We start from the raw sequence: 15,735 nt of genomic DNA on the forward strand, positions 1-15,735 counted from the left end.
CTTCACCAACCTCTGGGCCCACGGCCCCAAATCTCTCTCTCTCTCTCACACACACACACACACACACACATCACACTCCCCACATATGTACATAAGATTCAATCTTATTTGAGTTTTCTATTTCAGCAGCTGCCAGTGGAACCACGGAGGCTTACGTGTACAGCTGCACTCCCTCGGGGCCAATAGGCCCCCTCCTCTGTGAATATCTTTGAGAGACTGGTCTGGCCCTCTGAGCAGGTATAAGATCGTCTTCAAACTGAATTTGAAGCTAATGAAGGTGGCAATAGTCTAAACACTTAAGACACTAAGGAGCAGTATCTTGAAAAAAATTGAAAAAACTTTTTGGAACGTGATGAGCGAAGAACTTAGCAAGTGTCGCTGAATATCCTGCATTTTGTGAGACATCTTAATGGCTTTTGAGAGAGACTACATACTCATAGGACTTGAGGAAAGTGGACGTTGTTAGTCTAGCAGAAAATGTCTTTCCTCTCTCCCAAGAGTCTCTTCAGAGCAGTTGGGGTCCCAGGAAAAAGCAAGCCCTCTAGGGGCTTGAATGGAAGTGAGTGGGAAAAGGGCAGAAAAACCAGGGAGGGAATCAGGGGAAAAAGTTTAGAGACTAGGTGAGAATGGAATATACTTTTGAGTCCAGAAGAAACCAAACTTCTCTAGCAGCTGGGACAAGGATGTAGAGATAAGAAACCTTCCCTAAAGAATAAGAGAAGTCCAGAGAATTCCCTGGAGGTTCAGTGGTTAGGACCCTTTGCTTTCACTGCTGGGGCCTGGGTTCAATCCCTGGTCAGAGAAAAAAGATCTCACAGGCCATGTGGCACGGCTTAAAAAAAAAAGAATAAGAGGGGTCCAGATGGAGATAATATTGTGTAAAGGGACCTCCACATCCTCTTCTACCCTACTTCTCTTGACTCAAGAGCATCAATAAAGTTTGTGTAAAAATGTTATAAACCATAAAGCACTACAAAAAGGAGTGGTAGTATAAGTGAGAAAAAAACCAATAAAAACTTTTATAGCAGTTCATTCTCCAAGTACTTGTGGTGTCCAAACAGACTGCACCCATATAATCCCCAGCAAGTGCAGTAGTCTTATCTACAAAACTCAGAAAGCTTGGCCTCTTTGTGGCAAATGACAACAAAGGGCAGGCAACTGGGGAAGCTGGGCTCCTCTGAGGCCAACCTTCCCGGCAGAGCAAGCAGGCAGCCACACGCCTCCTGTGTCATGGGCTCCAGCCCCTGGTGCAGGTACAGAGGCAGAGTGGGAAAAGAAAGGTCTTAAAAAACTATCTTCCACCACAAGAACTTTCATAGCGAGTCCTTCAAATGACCTGCATGCTATCTTGGTTGAAAGAATTACCTGAAGAACACCAATAGGCATGGGATGGTGGTTTCCAACCTTTAAAAAAATGCAGATGCCTTGTTAATAGCAGAAAATACATAGGGAGTTTCCTCGTTGTACCTATTGTATTTTGTTTCCATGGGCTGAGAAATTGTTCTCAGTTGGGATCCTCAAATTCCTTGCGTACACCATTCTCTTCCTTTACCTTCCCCAGCCAAGACCAGGGACCCACAGCCTCCAAACTGGAGGGCCCTAACATAGGCAGCTGGCAATTACAAAGGTTCAGCCTGCACAAGATTATAATTGAGAAATCATTAACAAACTACTATAAATGAAACAGATAAGCAACAAAGATTTACTGTATCACATAAGATACCTGTATCTTGTAATAACGCATAATGAATATAATCTGAAAAAAAAAAACAAAACCTTGCTGTACACCTGAAACTAACACAATATTGTAAATCAACTATACTTCAATTTTTAAAAATCAGTATGGAATGCTAGAGGAAGATTCTTCAGAAGAGACAAGAGGGTATGGGGGGAATAAAACCATTATTACAATATTTCTTTTCTAAATAAAGAAAAAACACAGCTTTTACTTTTCCCTACTGGGTTAAAGGTAAGCCAGGCCAGCCCGAGGTAAACCTGTCATGTCCACAGAATGCACTTTCCTTTCAAATTCTTCTTCTCCACTTGGGTGGTGGTGTTTGTTGTTTAGTCGCTAAGTTGTATCCCACTTTTTGCAACCCCATGGACTGTAGCCTGCCAGGCTCCTCTGCTGATGGGATTTTCCCAGGCAAGAATACTGGAGTGGGTTGCCATTTCCTCTTCCAGGGGATCCTCCTGACCCAGGGATTGAACCTGTGTCTCCCTCATTGGCAGGCGGATGCTTTCCCACTGAGCCACCAGAGAAGCCCACCCGGGTGCTGCCTGCTGTCTTTACTGGAAGCCCCCGGTCCTCCTACGCCCTCCTTCACCTTACTTGGGAAGGATATTATTTACACTAACTGGCTGGCACACTTCATGTAGAAGTTTAACAACTAAGTGTCATAATATGATGATGGATTGAGAAACCCTCGGGCACAGGTGCGTAACACGTGCTCAAGAACACCAACATCTACACTATTTGTGCCCATTGTCCTAGGTGAACAAAATATTCTTATTTGTGTTCTGAGCCAGCATCCATCTCCAATTACCTTCCTTAGATGTTCCTCCCACACCGCGACCCCTCTCCCAGGAAGCTCAGCAGTACCAAATCAGTGCCACGGCCCCACCCTCCTTCCAAAATCAAAGGCCTCAGGAGCCGTGGGCTCTGGCTGTAGCCCTTCCCATCCTCTCACCAACCAGGTGTGCGCCTGAGGCAGCCCTTCTGTGCCCATCAGTGATCACAAGCAAACACGGGAGGATGAAGACAAAAACACGATGCAGCCCAGGAACCCAGGCGCAGAGGCACCCGCACAGGCCTGGAGCTGCTCACAAGGAGGATGTGCGCGTAACAGCCCAGAGTGACAGAAGGCTGAAGACAGGAGGGAGACAGGACTGAGTCTCACCTGTTTGCTTTTAAGCAGCAGGATTACTCACATGAATACATCTGAAGGCCTCAAACTGGAACCAAGGAGGACCCTATGGGGCCTTCCCGGAAGAAACCCACCTCCATTTCCTCCACCTGCCTCTTGTGTGTACAGAAATTATAGCCTCCGAGGTCTCCCCTGAGTTCCAAAGAGAAAATTTAATCAGAGAAGTGAAGAACTGCAGACAGAATGGGAGGGGAAAAAAAGATAAAATTATAAGAGTTTAGCTATTAAAAGAAGTCAAGGAGTTTTAGTTCCTCCTCAAGCACTATATAGATAATATTCTGAACCATGTCCTTTGAGCTGTTTTGCAGATACTGAAACCCACCAGGTGGAAGCAGTTAACTCTATGCTGCCCACAAACACCTAGACACCCGATGTGTTGGAACCAGAAGGTTGATGATGCTGACTCCTGATTACCTTACCAACAACGAGTCAGAAGGATGTCCATGAGCTGACCACACACTGCAACCCCTCTCTCTCATCCTGTCTTTAAAAACTTTTCCCTAAGTGTTTGAGCAAGGTGAAAAGACAGCCTTCAGAATGGGAGAAAACAATAGCAAATGAAGAAACTGACAAAGAATTAATCTCAAAAATATACAAGCAGCTCATGCAGCTCAAGACCAGAAAAATAAAAGACCCAATCAAAAAATGGGCCAAAGAACTAAACAGACATTTCTCCAGAGAAGACATACAGATGGCTAACAAATACATGAAAAGATGCTCAGCATCACTCATTATCAGAGAAATGCAAATCAAAACCACAATAAGGTACCATTCCATGCCAGTCAGAATGGCTACTATCCAAAAGTCTACACACAATAAATGCTGGAGAGGGTGTGGGGACAAGGGAATCCTCTTACACTGTTGGTGGGAATGCAAACTAGTACAGCCACTATGGAGAACAGTGTGGAGATTCCTTAATCTGGAAATAGAACTGCCATACAACCCAGCAATCCCACTGCTGGGCATACACACAGAGGAAACCAGAATTGAAAGAGACACATATACTCCAATGTTCATCGCAGCACTGTTCACAATAGCCAGGACATGGAAGCAACCTAGATGTCCATCAGCAGACGAATGGATAAGAAAGCTGTGGTACATATACACAATGGAATATTACTCAGCTATTAAAAAGAATGCATTTGAATCCATTCTGAGGTGGATGAAACTGGAGCCTATTATACAAAGTGAAGTAAGTCAGAAAGAAAAACACCAATACATATATTAACACATATATATGGAATTTAGAAAGATGGTAACAATGACCCTATAAGCGAGACAGCAAATGAGACACAGATGTCAAGAACAGATTTTTGGACTGTGTGGGAGAAGGTGAGGGTGGGATGATTTGAGAGAATAGCATTGAAACACGTATATTACCATATGTGACACAGATCGCCAGTCCAGGTTTGATGCACGAGACAGAGCGCTCAGGGCCGGTGCACTGGGACAACCCTGAGGGATGGGACGGGGAGGGAGGGGGGAGGGGATTTCAGGATGGGGGACACGTGTACACCCATGGCTGATTCATGTCAGTGTATGGCAAAAACCACTACAATATTGTAAAGTAGTTAGCCTCCAATTAAAATAAATAAATTTTTTTTTTTTTAAGTGTTTTAACTTCTTAGGCACTAGCTGCCTGGATTCCCTTGCTTGGTGCCCACAATAAGTGCTTCACCACAGACTGTTTTCAGTAGACTGGCTGTACCGCATGTGAGAAAACACACCCAAGTTTGGTTTGGTAACAAAAGAACAGTTTAAAAAAACAAGAATGAACAACCAAAGCTTCTTCATATTTTACTACAGAGGTATTTCCAATGTATTATTAGTTAATATGCAATTTGTAAACTGCTACATCATACCCTACACGTACAAAATGATTTTACAAAAATGCCCTAAAAACTAGTAGATAAAATGTGTTCTCTGCCGAGCCGGGACTGGAAGGGGTGCCTGGGCAGGGGGCGCCTGACACAGGGCCACAGCCGCAGCCGCCCTCTGCCTGACGTGGTCCTTCTGCCACCTCTTCAGCCCCAAGTTCATGGCATCTTGATTCTTCACCTTTCTCTCCTCTTCTTCAGCCTTCCTCTCACGTGGGACCCGCCTCTTCACAGACAACCACGCAGGATAAATGAGTAACAGAAACTTATCTTTAACCCCTTCCCCCTGGGACGAGAAGAATTCTGATTCTCTGGGACATTCAGCATCTTATTTCCCATGGCCTTTTTCATTCCAGAATATATGTATCACTTCAAACAGAAATACATCTTCTCCAATCAGAGTTCTCAAGTAGCCTTCATGGTATCTTTCGAGTGGTCCTTTCATAGTTAGTCCCAAGTTATCTACAGTACCGTAGTTAACCTTCATGATCAAAACAACTAACAAAGCTGTCTTCTACAATTGTTTTACATTCCACATCACCAGGAACTCTGCTAAGAAAATACCAAAGAGGGAAAATCAGCTCAAAGATCGGCCACAAGTTCTTAATGTGTGCTACTAGGGGAAGTCTCTAGATTACTGCAATCAAATATTCAGTCCCTCCAAATGTCACCAGAAGAGCCAGGGTCATGGATCAGACCAGAAATCCACTGTGATGTTGACATATAAAGGATTGTAATTCACAGAGAGTAATTTATAACCACAGCTGCTCAACCCATCTGTTCTCCAGACACGTGACACCTGATGTAAGAGATTCATCCTAAAGATAAAAAGAACAAACATGAATGATAAGAATGTAACATCTACTTCCATTGCTTTTTGCCTTGCCATAAAGTTTGGCAAAGGCATCTTTCTAAATTATTGCACCTGCTGGGCTTCCAACTGTAAAAGAAGTTAAGTTTTCTCATCTAAGGTTACAGACACCAACGACAGCCATGTGTTCCCGTGGAAGACCCCATGGAAGACCCTGAGAACCAATGATGAGAACAATCCTGCACGTGGTGAGCCCTGGTCTATAGAACAGAAGACTGTACAATGATACATGTCATCCACTGCTGACAGGCCCTTGGATAAGCTTCAGGGAATCTATGAATCCTCAGACATAGCACCCAAAAGAACTGGTTTATCTGCCAGGATTCCTTGGCGAAAGAGTTAATTCCCAGGGCAGAAACACAGGATGAACCTAAAACAGCTCATCACACCAGAGCAAAGGGAAAGAAGCTCTCAAAACAACTAGAGCTCTGTCAAAGGATTCAGGAACAGCTAGGAAAAGATAACATTTGCCAAAAACAATCCAAGCATCAAAAAGAATATTAACTACATTCAGAAGGATGTAGGTAGCATACACTCATCATTTTGAAATGATAAACCAATGCTAATTTTTTCCCTTTATTCCACGATGTGAAAATTCCATCAGAAAAATGACCTGGCTTGTTCAAATAACTTACAATGGGGAAAAAAAGGAAGGGGGTACCTACAAATTAAAAGTAATTTCACAGAGATCATTCAAACGTAATGTGCCAACCTTGTCTAGAATCCTGACCTGAATAAACCAACTGTTTAAAAAAATTTTTAAGCATTTATGAGATAATCAGGGAAATCTGAACATTAATTGGACATCTGATAACAGTAAAGAAGTACTGCTGATTTTATTTTAGGTATGACAATGGTGGCTTCCAAGGTGGCACAGTGGTAAAGAATCCGCCTACCAAAGCAGGAGACATGGGTTCAATCCCTGGATTGAGAAGATCTCCTGGAGTAGGAAATGGCAACCCAGTCCAGTGTTCTTGCCAGGAAAATCCCAAGGACACAGGAGCCTGGCAGGCTGCAGTCCATGGGGTCGAAAAGCTGCTGCTGCTGCTAAGTCACTGCAGTCGTGTCCAACTCTGCAACCCCATAGACGGCAGCCCACCAGGCTCCCCCATCCCTGGGATTCTCCAGGCAAGAACACTGGAGGGGGTTGCCATTTCCTTCTCCAATGCATGAAGGTGAAAAGTGAAAGTGAAGTCGCTCAGTCGTGTCCGACTCCTAGTGACCCCAGGGACTGCAGCCTACCAGGCTCCTCCGTCCTTGGGATTTTCCAGGCAAGAAAGTGGGGTGCCATCGCCTTCTCCGGGGGTTGCAAAGAGTCAGACACAACTGAGCATGCACGCACATGATAATGGTACTGCAATTCTTTTTTTAAATATTTCTTTTATTTTAAGGATACATATTGAATTATTTACACATGAAATGCTGTGATATCTGATTTGCTTCTAAAGAATCCAGTGGGTGAGGAAAAGAAAGTGAGAGAAAAAAGAGAGGCTATGAATTGATAACTGTTGAAACCGGGTATGGGATATGTCTATGTGAGAATTCAATAGACTATTTCCCTTTGCTTTTGGGTCTGTTTGAAAAATTACCTTAAGAAAAAGCTCTGAACAAAATAAACTGGTTTATCTGATCAAATCTGGCATAGGACTATGGACTGAAGAGATTAAACAGGTAGGCTGTCAGGCATGTGACTCCAGGACTTACCGTCCTATATTCACCTCATTGCCTTGGTCTCTCTTGTGGAAGATCATAGTATATTTACCCACTTCAGGCAGTGGCCGGGTTATTTTCATTCTATGAAGTTCAACCCTGGAAAAATAACAGAGGTGTTTAAAGAAAAATTCTATTCCACTTATCTGCCACTAGGTACTTAAGAAAAAAGTCACTTGCAAAAATTTATATACATGTGCCCATAGAAAGTTATGACCAACCTAGATAGCATATTCAAAAGCAGAGACATACTTTGCCAACAAAGGTCCGTCTAGTCAAGGCTATGGTTTTTCCAGTGGTCATGTATGGATGTGAGAGTTGGACTGTGAAGAAAGCTGAGCGCCGAAGAATTGATGCTTTTGAACTGTGGTGTTGGAGAAGACTCTTGAAAGTCCCTTGGACTGCAAGGAGATCAACCAGTCCATCCTAAAGCAGATCAGTCCTGGGTGTTCATTGGAAGGACTGATGCTGAAGTTGAAACTCCAGTACTTTGGCCACCTCATGCGAAGAGTTGACTCACTGGAAAAGACTCTGATGCTGGGAGGGATTGGGAGCAGGAGGAGAAGGGGATGGTAGAAGATGAGATGGCTGGATGGCATCACCGACTCGATGGACGTGAGTTTGGGTGAACTCTGGGAGTTGGTGATGGACAGGGAGGCCTAGTGTGCTGCGATTCATGTGGTCGCAAAGAGGTGGACACGACTGAGTGACTGAACTGAACTGAACTGACACATATATCTTGATTCTTTTGGTATTTTAAAAAAAGAATTTTCTTATGTTGAACCTCAGGCAATAAATTCATAAAAGAACCACACTTAACATTTACTAATGAGGTACAAAGATGTATCAATACACAGTTTGTTGTTTTCTAAAAACAGCTGAGAAAATACATCTTTAAAAGGCCAAGTCTCTCAGGATCCCTATTTACTTAGTGTTTTATTTTTTAGGGAAAGTACAACTGCTAAAGGTCACAAACCTAGATTCAAATCTAGACTTCATTATTTACAACCTTGGGGAAGTCAGTTCATTATTCCAGGCCTGGGTTTCCTCAACCAAAGAGCAATGGGACACACAGTTGATCTGACAGGCTCAAAGAAGACAGTCCATGTGGAAGATCCTTTGCAAAACGTAATGTACTCTATAAGCATAAAGAGGGTGGTGCCTGTTGCACAGGTGAGTAAATAAGTAGTAAAGAAATTTCCACAAAATTTTTATGCTCATATCAGTTGGTTTATTCACAGCATTAGTCAAGAACCACTCTGGAGGCTATGATGTTGAAAACAAACTTGGGGGCTCCCTTTTACATTGAAGCCAAAGAGCAACAGGAATAGCAGAGTGAAGATCCATCACCAATGTAAAATTCTACTAACCATCCCATCTGGGAAGTAAAAAGGAGCTGGGGAATATGATGGATACGTTGACTGAGCCCTTGCTATTCCTGCCCTGCAATCTAGCAGGCATCTTCTGTCCACTTCATAAGCCACAGACAGCCACGCAGGCTGCTGATGGGCTGGGCCATGAAGTACGCCGCCCATCACTACAGCCCTTCCTAGGCAGCCTTTGGCCAGAGAGATCCGTTCCCTCCTGCCAAAAACACTGGAGAGACTCTCAGCCTAGACTTGGGAACAAAACCAACCTGGAGCCATGGCTTCCTCATGCTGAAGCAATGGAAAAGCAAAGGAAAATTTCTGGAAGCCACACATCTATTAATTCAGAACCCCAGCTGAGAAGTTTACTTTCTAAGAGGCAACAATAGGAGGATGGGGCAGGGTTGGGTGGGGGGGTCTCCCTAACAGAAAGACCTTGTTAATACAAGTCTGAATATACTGCCCCCAGGCTCTTGAAAAAAATTACTTAATTCTGGGAGTTAGGGATACCCGTAACTATCTGGCCACGAAACCCAAGTTTAGGAAAAGGGGCTGAGAGAGGAGACCAGGCATATTCCTTGTGAATCCTCCAGAGTTGGAAAGAGTCCAAGAGAATCTGAGGTCATGCCAGCAGCTCTGGGTTATGCCAGCAGCTGCTCCCACAGAGCGTGGGAGAGGGCATCCTGGTTTGCTCCAGGGTGTGCGACAGGCACTCCCTGCTGTGCACAACACTGGGAACTGCCAGTGTCACCTGGGGTCTGAGAGAAGGCAGAGGCTTAGAACAGACCTCTGGCCACTTTCCTCGGATTGTAGCTTTACAGACACTCTAGTCTGGGACTATCCGTTCACTGGGGAGACCCTATCTCAGTAGCTAGGACCTGCTGCCAAGTCCACAGACACCTCCATCAACACTCCTGGACCGCAGACATCCATAAGCCAGAACCGGACCACCCTCTGTCATCTCTGAACTGCCAGTGGCAAAGAGCAATTTGAGCCCCCTCGTTCACCCCCCTCCCCGCCCTCTGCCACCCCTCTAGGACAAGTTCAAGCCTCATGACCTGCTGGCCTGGCATCCACAGGAACCACACACAACTACGGCTAGCAGACCCCGTGAAGGGGACCTGTCTCTGTTGTTCACCTGAGTCTGAGGTCATCGTCTTCGCCTCCCCATCCCCAGTAGTTGTTAGAGAATCCATTCACCTTGAAAAATTGCTCTCGACTTAGGGCAGTAACACCCCCAAAATATCCACTGTAACGTAACCTGAAAGAGAGGACAGAGAAGGCAAGAAGGTTAACACGAAGTCCTTTTGTTCTCTACAGCCGATCCAGACTTCGCAGGGCGGGCGTATTCCAGGGACACTGAAGACTGTGCTCTCTCACCCGTCCACTCCTGCTCAAGAGCCACCTCCCCACACTCCTGGCCTTCCAACCTCTGTCCAGACAGGCTCGCTAAGCAAGGTGCCACCCACCTTCGGTTGTTCATGGTTGTGTGCAGAGGTCTACACAGGTACCTGTGCATGTACACTGTAACATCAGACCTGGATGACAGACCTCATCTCATGTGTAAATCCAGTAAACAGTGGTGTGCCAAACAGTTGTGGGTTAAGAAGAAATCTAAGGCTGGGTGCAGGTTAGGCATTAAATTTTGTGAAGGACAGGGAAGCCTGGCGTGCTACAATCCATGGGGTTGCAAAGAGTCAGACATGACCGAGCGACTAAACAACCACAACAACAACATGAGTGAACAACAACAAAACGGTTTTTCACTTTTACTTTTTTTAGCGAGTTGGGTGGAGGGCAAGAGACAGGTCCTGAACACACTTTGTATGCAAACCTCCACTTTTACACAAATCTCCATCTCAGAGCCTGTCTCCTGGAGAACCCGACATACCTTAATAACCCCGAGGGCTCCAGCATGGGCAGCTAGGTAGATGATAATGCCTGTCACAAAAACAGGGTATACACACTAATAATTAGGTTTTGAGAAGGAGACAAATTATGGTTTGGATAAGCTGAATTTGAGGTTCTCATGGGGCTTCTGCCAGTGGGAAAAAGGATACAGGGTCCAAGTTCAATACAGAAGAGTAGTTATAGAGATAGCTTCGGAAATAAGCTGTCGAGAGGTGGTACTTGAGGGCACAAGAGTAGCAAAAGTTGCCCGAAGACAATGCAATAAGTGAAGAGAGAAGAGTAAAGAGGGCGGAGCTATGGGGATACCAACAAGGAAAAGGGAAAGAACAGAGGCACTGGCCAGAGAGCACGTCCCACTCATTTAGGACTAATGCGAATCTGAGAAATAGAGACATCCCTTAGAACACGGTAACCATTTAGAAACGCAAATGAAGGCAGCTTAACAACTTGGATGTTATCGAATAAGAGAAGGTGAATATATGGAGGATTTCTTACTTTAATTAACGTCAGTTCAAAGTATTCCAGGACCAATGAAATATTTCTGCTTTTCCAGATAAGAAGGAAAACCAAAAGGAAAGATCAGTCACCATGTAGGCCAGCAGTCCCCAATCTTTTTGGCACCAGGGACCAGTTTCGTGGAAGAATTTTTCCATGGACAGTGCAGGGGGTGAGAGAAGGATGGTTTGGGGATGATTCAAGGGGTTCCGAAGAGTCGGACACGACTGAGCAACTTCACTTTCACTTTTCACTTTCATGCATTTGAGAAGGAAATGGCAACCCACTCCAGTGTTCTTGCCTGGAGAATCCCAGGGGCGGGGGAGCCTGGTGGGCTGCCGTCTGTGGGGTCGCACAGAGTCAGACACGACTGAGGCGACTTAGCAGCAGCAGCAGCAGCAGTAGCAAGTGCATTACATTTATTGTGCACTTGTTACTAATTATTATTTTATCAGCTCCACCTCAGATCATCAGGCATTAGATCCCAGCGGTTAGGGACCCCTGATGTTGACACCTGCCACCTAACAGATGAAGTCCCAAAAGTTAATTTGTAGCTCAGCTGTTTGTTTCTATGCTCTGAGTACAGATGGGGTGGACCCTGCTTAACCCACAATGGAAACAGATTTACTTATATACCCCCAACCTAAAACAAACAAAAAGAACAAAGTGCTCAGAAGACAGGTGTTATTGACCAAGACATCGACTACAGTGACTTGTTGCCTTGTGAATGGACACTGTTTGGCTGGGAAGGGATTCCTAAACTACCTAAAGAGCAGCTTCATCAGGACTCTGAGTGGAATCACTGCTCAGGCATAACCTGCAGAGCACCAACAAGCAGTCACCAGGAGGAAACAGCACTGATGACTTGGAGTCATCTATTAAGTAACTATTATCCACTGGGTGCAAAGCAGCTGGCTAAACACTGGAATAAGTGGGCCCAGCCTCACACGGTTGACAGTGCAACAAGAGAGGTGACTATTCTCGGGGTTCTGAGGAAGGCGACGACAACATCAGGGCAAGTGGGCCTGGAAGGATTCAGAGAGGCAGAAAAATGGGGGGAACTCCTGGTAATCAGGGGCTTCCCTGGTGGCTCAGATGGTAAAGAATCTGCCTGCAGTGCGGGAGATGGGGTTCAATCCCTGGATCAGGAAAATCCCCTGAAGAAGGGAATGGCTACCCACTCCCATATTCCTGCCTGAAGAATTCCATGGACAGAAGAGCCTGCTGGGCTACAGTTCACAGGATTGCGAAGAGTCAGACACAACTGAGTAACAGCTGATGACCCAAGCTCCATTAGGAAAAGCAGAGAGGGAGAAAAGTACAGGCTGTCTGAGGAGAACCTAGAGACCTGTTCAGCTGTAGGAGGAGACCAGCCGGAAAGGGAGGTTCAAGAATTATCAGTTTCTCAGTTGCCTCTTAGGTGCCAAATATCTACATGTTTATTGTTCATTGCTCCTGGTTTTTCTTCTTACCTAGAAAAGCATAAAATACTTGATTGGCCCAGAGATAGTTCTACTTATTTTTAAAGGCCCAAGGGTGGGGAAAATGCAGTCATAAAATAACAGTAGCGTCCTTGTAGAAAGCAGGAAGGTATCAAAAGAATTCTTAGCAACAAAATGTCCCACGGCCTAGAAGAGATCTTTATCACTGACATAATCATGGGGAGAAACAAGATTTATCTCTATCTTCACAGAAACTGAGATAACTGAGACAAGTTACTTAAACTTCTTCCCTCTGCATGTGTGTAAAGTAAAAACATTTCTTGCACTTCTCTTTGTACTCAACAGACAGTTGTGACAATATTGTGCTGATTTAAGCTCTGTGGTGCAAGGACACACAGTTAAAACCGGGGGGCAGACACTTCAGTTCAGTTCAGTTCAGTCGCTCAGTCGTGCCCAACTCTTTGTGACCCCATGAATCGCAGCACGCCAGGCCTCCCTGTCCATCATCAACTCCCCGGAGTTCACATCTTGATTATCTGGGTCGTGAAGATCTTTTTTGTACAGTTCTTCTGTGTATTCTTGCCATCTCTTCTTAATATCTTCTGCTTCTGTTAGGTCCATACCATTTCTGTCCTTTATTGAGCCCATCTTGCATGAAATGTTCCCTTGGTATCTCTAATTTTCTTGAAGAAATCTCTAGTCTTTCCCATTCTGTTGTTTTCCTCTATTTCTTTACATTGATTGCTGAAGAAGGCTTTCTTATCTCTTCTTGCTATTCTTTGGAACTCTGCATTCAGATGCTTATATCTTTCCTTTTCTCCTTTGCTTTTCGCTTCTCTTCTTTTTACAGCTATTTGTAAGGCCTCCCCAGACAGCCATTTTGCTTTTTGCATTTCTTTTCCATGGGGATGGTCTTGATCCCTGTCTCCTGTACAATGTCACGAACCTTATTCCATAGTTCATCAGGCACTCTATCTATTAGATCTAGGCCCTTAAATCTATTTCTCATTTCCACTATATAATCAAAAGGGATTTGATTTAGGTCATACCTGAATGGTCTAGTGCTTTCCCCTACTTTCTTCAATTTAAGTCTGAATTTGGCAATAAGGAGTTCATGATCTGAGCCACAGTCAGCTCCTGGTCTTGTTTTTGCTGACTGTATAGAGCTTCTCCATCTTTGGCTGCAAAGAATATAATCAATCTGATTTCGGTGTTGACCATCTGGTGATGTCCATGTATAGAGTCTGGAGAAGGGAATGGCAAACCACTTCAGTATTCTTGCCTTGAGAACCCCATGAACAGTATGAAAAGGCAAAATGATAGGATACTGAAAGAGGAACTCCCCAGGAACTCCCCAGGTCAGTAGGTGCCCAATATGCTACTGGAGATCAGTGGAGAAATAACTCCAGAAAGAATGAAGGGATGGAGCCAAAGCAAAAACAATACCCAGCTGTGGATGTGACTGGTGATAGAAGCAAGGTCTGATGCTGTAAACAGCAATATTACACAGGAACCTGGAATGTCAGGTCCATGAATCAAGGCAAATTGGAAGTGGTCAAACAAGAGATGGCAAGAGTGAATGTCGACATTCTAGGAATCAGCAAACTAAAATGGACTGGAATGGGTGAATTTAACTCAGATGACCATTATATCTACTACTGCGGGCAAGAATCCCTCAGAAGAAATGGAGTAGCCATCATGGTCAACAAAAGAGTCTGAAACACAGTTGGATGCAACCTCAAAAACGACAGAATGATCTCTGTTCATTTCCAAGGCAAACCATTCAATATCACAGTAATCCAAGTCTATGCCCCAACCAGTAATGCTGAAGAAGCTGAAGTTGAACGGTTCTATGAAGACCTACAAGACCTTTTAGAACTAACACCCAAAAAAGATGTCCTTTTCATTATAGGGGACTGGAATGCAAAAGTAGGAAGTCAAGAAACACCTGGAGTAACAGGCATATTTGGCCTTGGAATACGGAATGAAGCAGGGCAAAGACTAATAGCGTTTTGCCAAGAAAATGCACTGGTCATAACAAACACCCTCTTCCAACAACACAAGAGAAGACTCTATACATGGGCAGACACTTAGTTGCCTGCAACCGACTGCACCTGCCCCAACTAGAGAGATTAGAATACGAAATACATTAGAACTCTGATCTGCAAATAAGACTCTCAGCTTCTACAAGAAGGTCATAGATTTAGCTCCCAGCTTCTTGCATCCAGATCAAAAGAGGAGACAGATTCAACCACATGATTTACATTAGGAAAACTGTCAGTTATTCAAGGAAGACAAAGACTGCCAGATATCTAGTTATAAAAGAAACATTTGGCCAATTGCCATAGCGAGTTAAAACAGCAAGATTCATAAGGGGTTGTTTTTAGATTGCGTGGCATCTGATAAAACCCACGATCATCATACCAAAGTTATACTCCAGATCGGTTCCCAGCAGGAATGCCCAAGAGCTCATTTTCTTATGGTGCAGCTTAAAGCAGAGATAAAATCTAGAATCCTAACAGAAGGGCTGTCCTTGAAACAATTCAGTGTATCCATAATCCAAAAACAAACAAAAGAACAATCCTGTGTGACTATAATTTCTTACCACAGTGTTTAGAAAGACTGGGCAAGGGGACATTATTATCCATGTCAAGGGTCTGAAGTACAGTATTCTGTATTGTAAAGAGTGACATCTTACTACCAGTAAGTGAGCAGATAATTGCCATGCTTCTGAAAATACCAAGGTACCCGGATATAATATACTGCTTTCTTCAACGCAGAGGTGGCTCAGAGACCAGACACCAAAACCTCCAGAAAATGATCAAGTTTCCCAAAAGAAAAAACCCTGGGGTTCTCTTCCAGACCTTCCCCTGCCCTCTTGCCCAAGTGTCCCTGGAGCCTGGAGGCAGGAGTGGGCGTCTGCCCTCATCTTCTCCCCTCCTGCCTGGCTCCATCCCGCACACCAAAGGCCAGCTGAATTCTCCTGTCATTCTCCGGTTCTAACCATGCATCAGCAGCACTCTGATACCTTCCACAGGAACTCCAAACACCTTATGAGACTGGATAAGGCCTGCCTAATCTGGCCCCTGCCCACTCTCGTCTCTAGCCTCTCCTCCTTCCACCATCCCAGACATT

The 15,735-nt window shown here is 44.5% G+C and overlaps 1 protein-coding gene across 2 annotated transcripts in view; it reads right to left on the reverse strand.

The window, feature by feature from the left end:
* Nucleotides 1-4,711: 4,711 nt before the first annotated feature.
* The window catches only part of B4GALT4 (beta-1,4-galactosyltransferase 4), a 30,939-nt gene continuing 19,915 nt past the window's right edge, over nucleotides 4,712-15,735 (reverse strand). For both annotated transcript variants that reach the window (XM_070369887.1, XM_070369880.1), the window contains 3 exons: nucleotides 9,891-10,013; nucleotides 7,380-7,484; nucleotides 4,712-5,622 (listed from right to left, as the gene is read on the reverse strand). In XM_070369887.1, the coding sequence (XP_070225988.1) occupies nucleotides 5,490-5,622; nucleotides 7,380-7,484; nucleotides 9,891-10,013 (361 nt within the window). In that variant the 3' untranslated portion in view covers nucleotides 4,712-5,489. The remainder of the gene's footprint in view (nucleotides 5,623-7,379; nucleotides 7,485-9,890; nucleotides 10,014-15,735) is intronic.

Source organism: Bos mutus, chromosome 1, assembly GCF_027580195.1.
Source record: "Bos mutus isolate GX-2022 chromosome 1, NWIPB_WYAK_1.1, whole genome shotgun sequence".
Lineage (NCBI taxonomy): Eukaryota > Metazoa > Chordata > Mammalia > Artiodactyla > Bovidae > Bos > Bos mutus.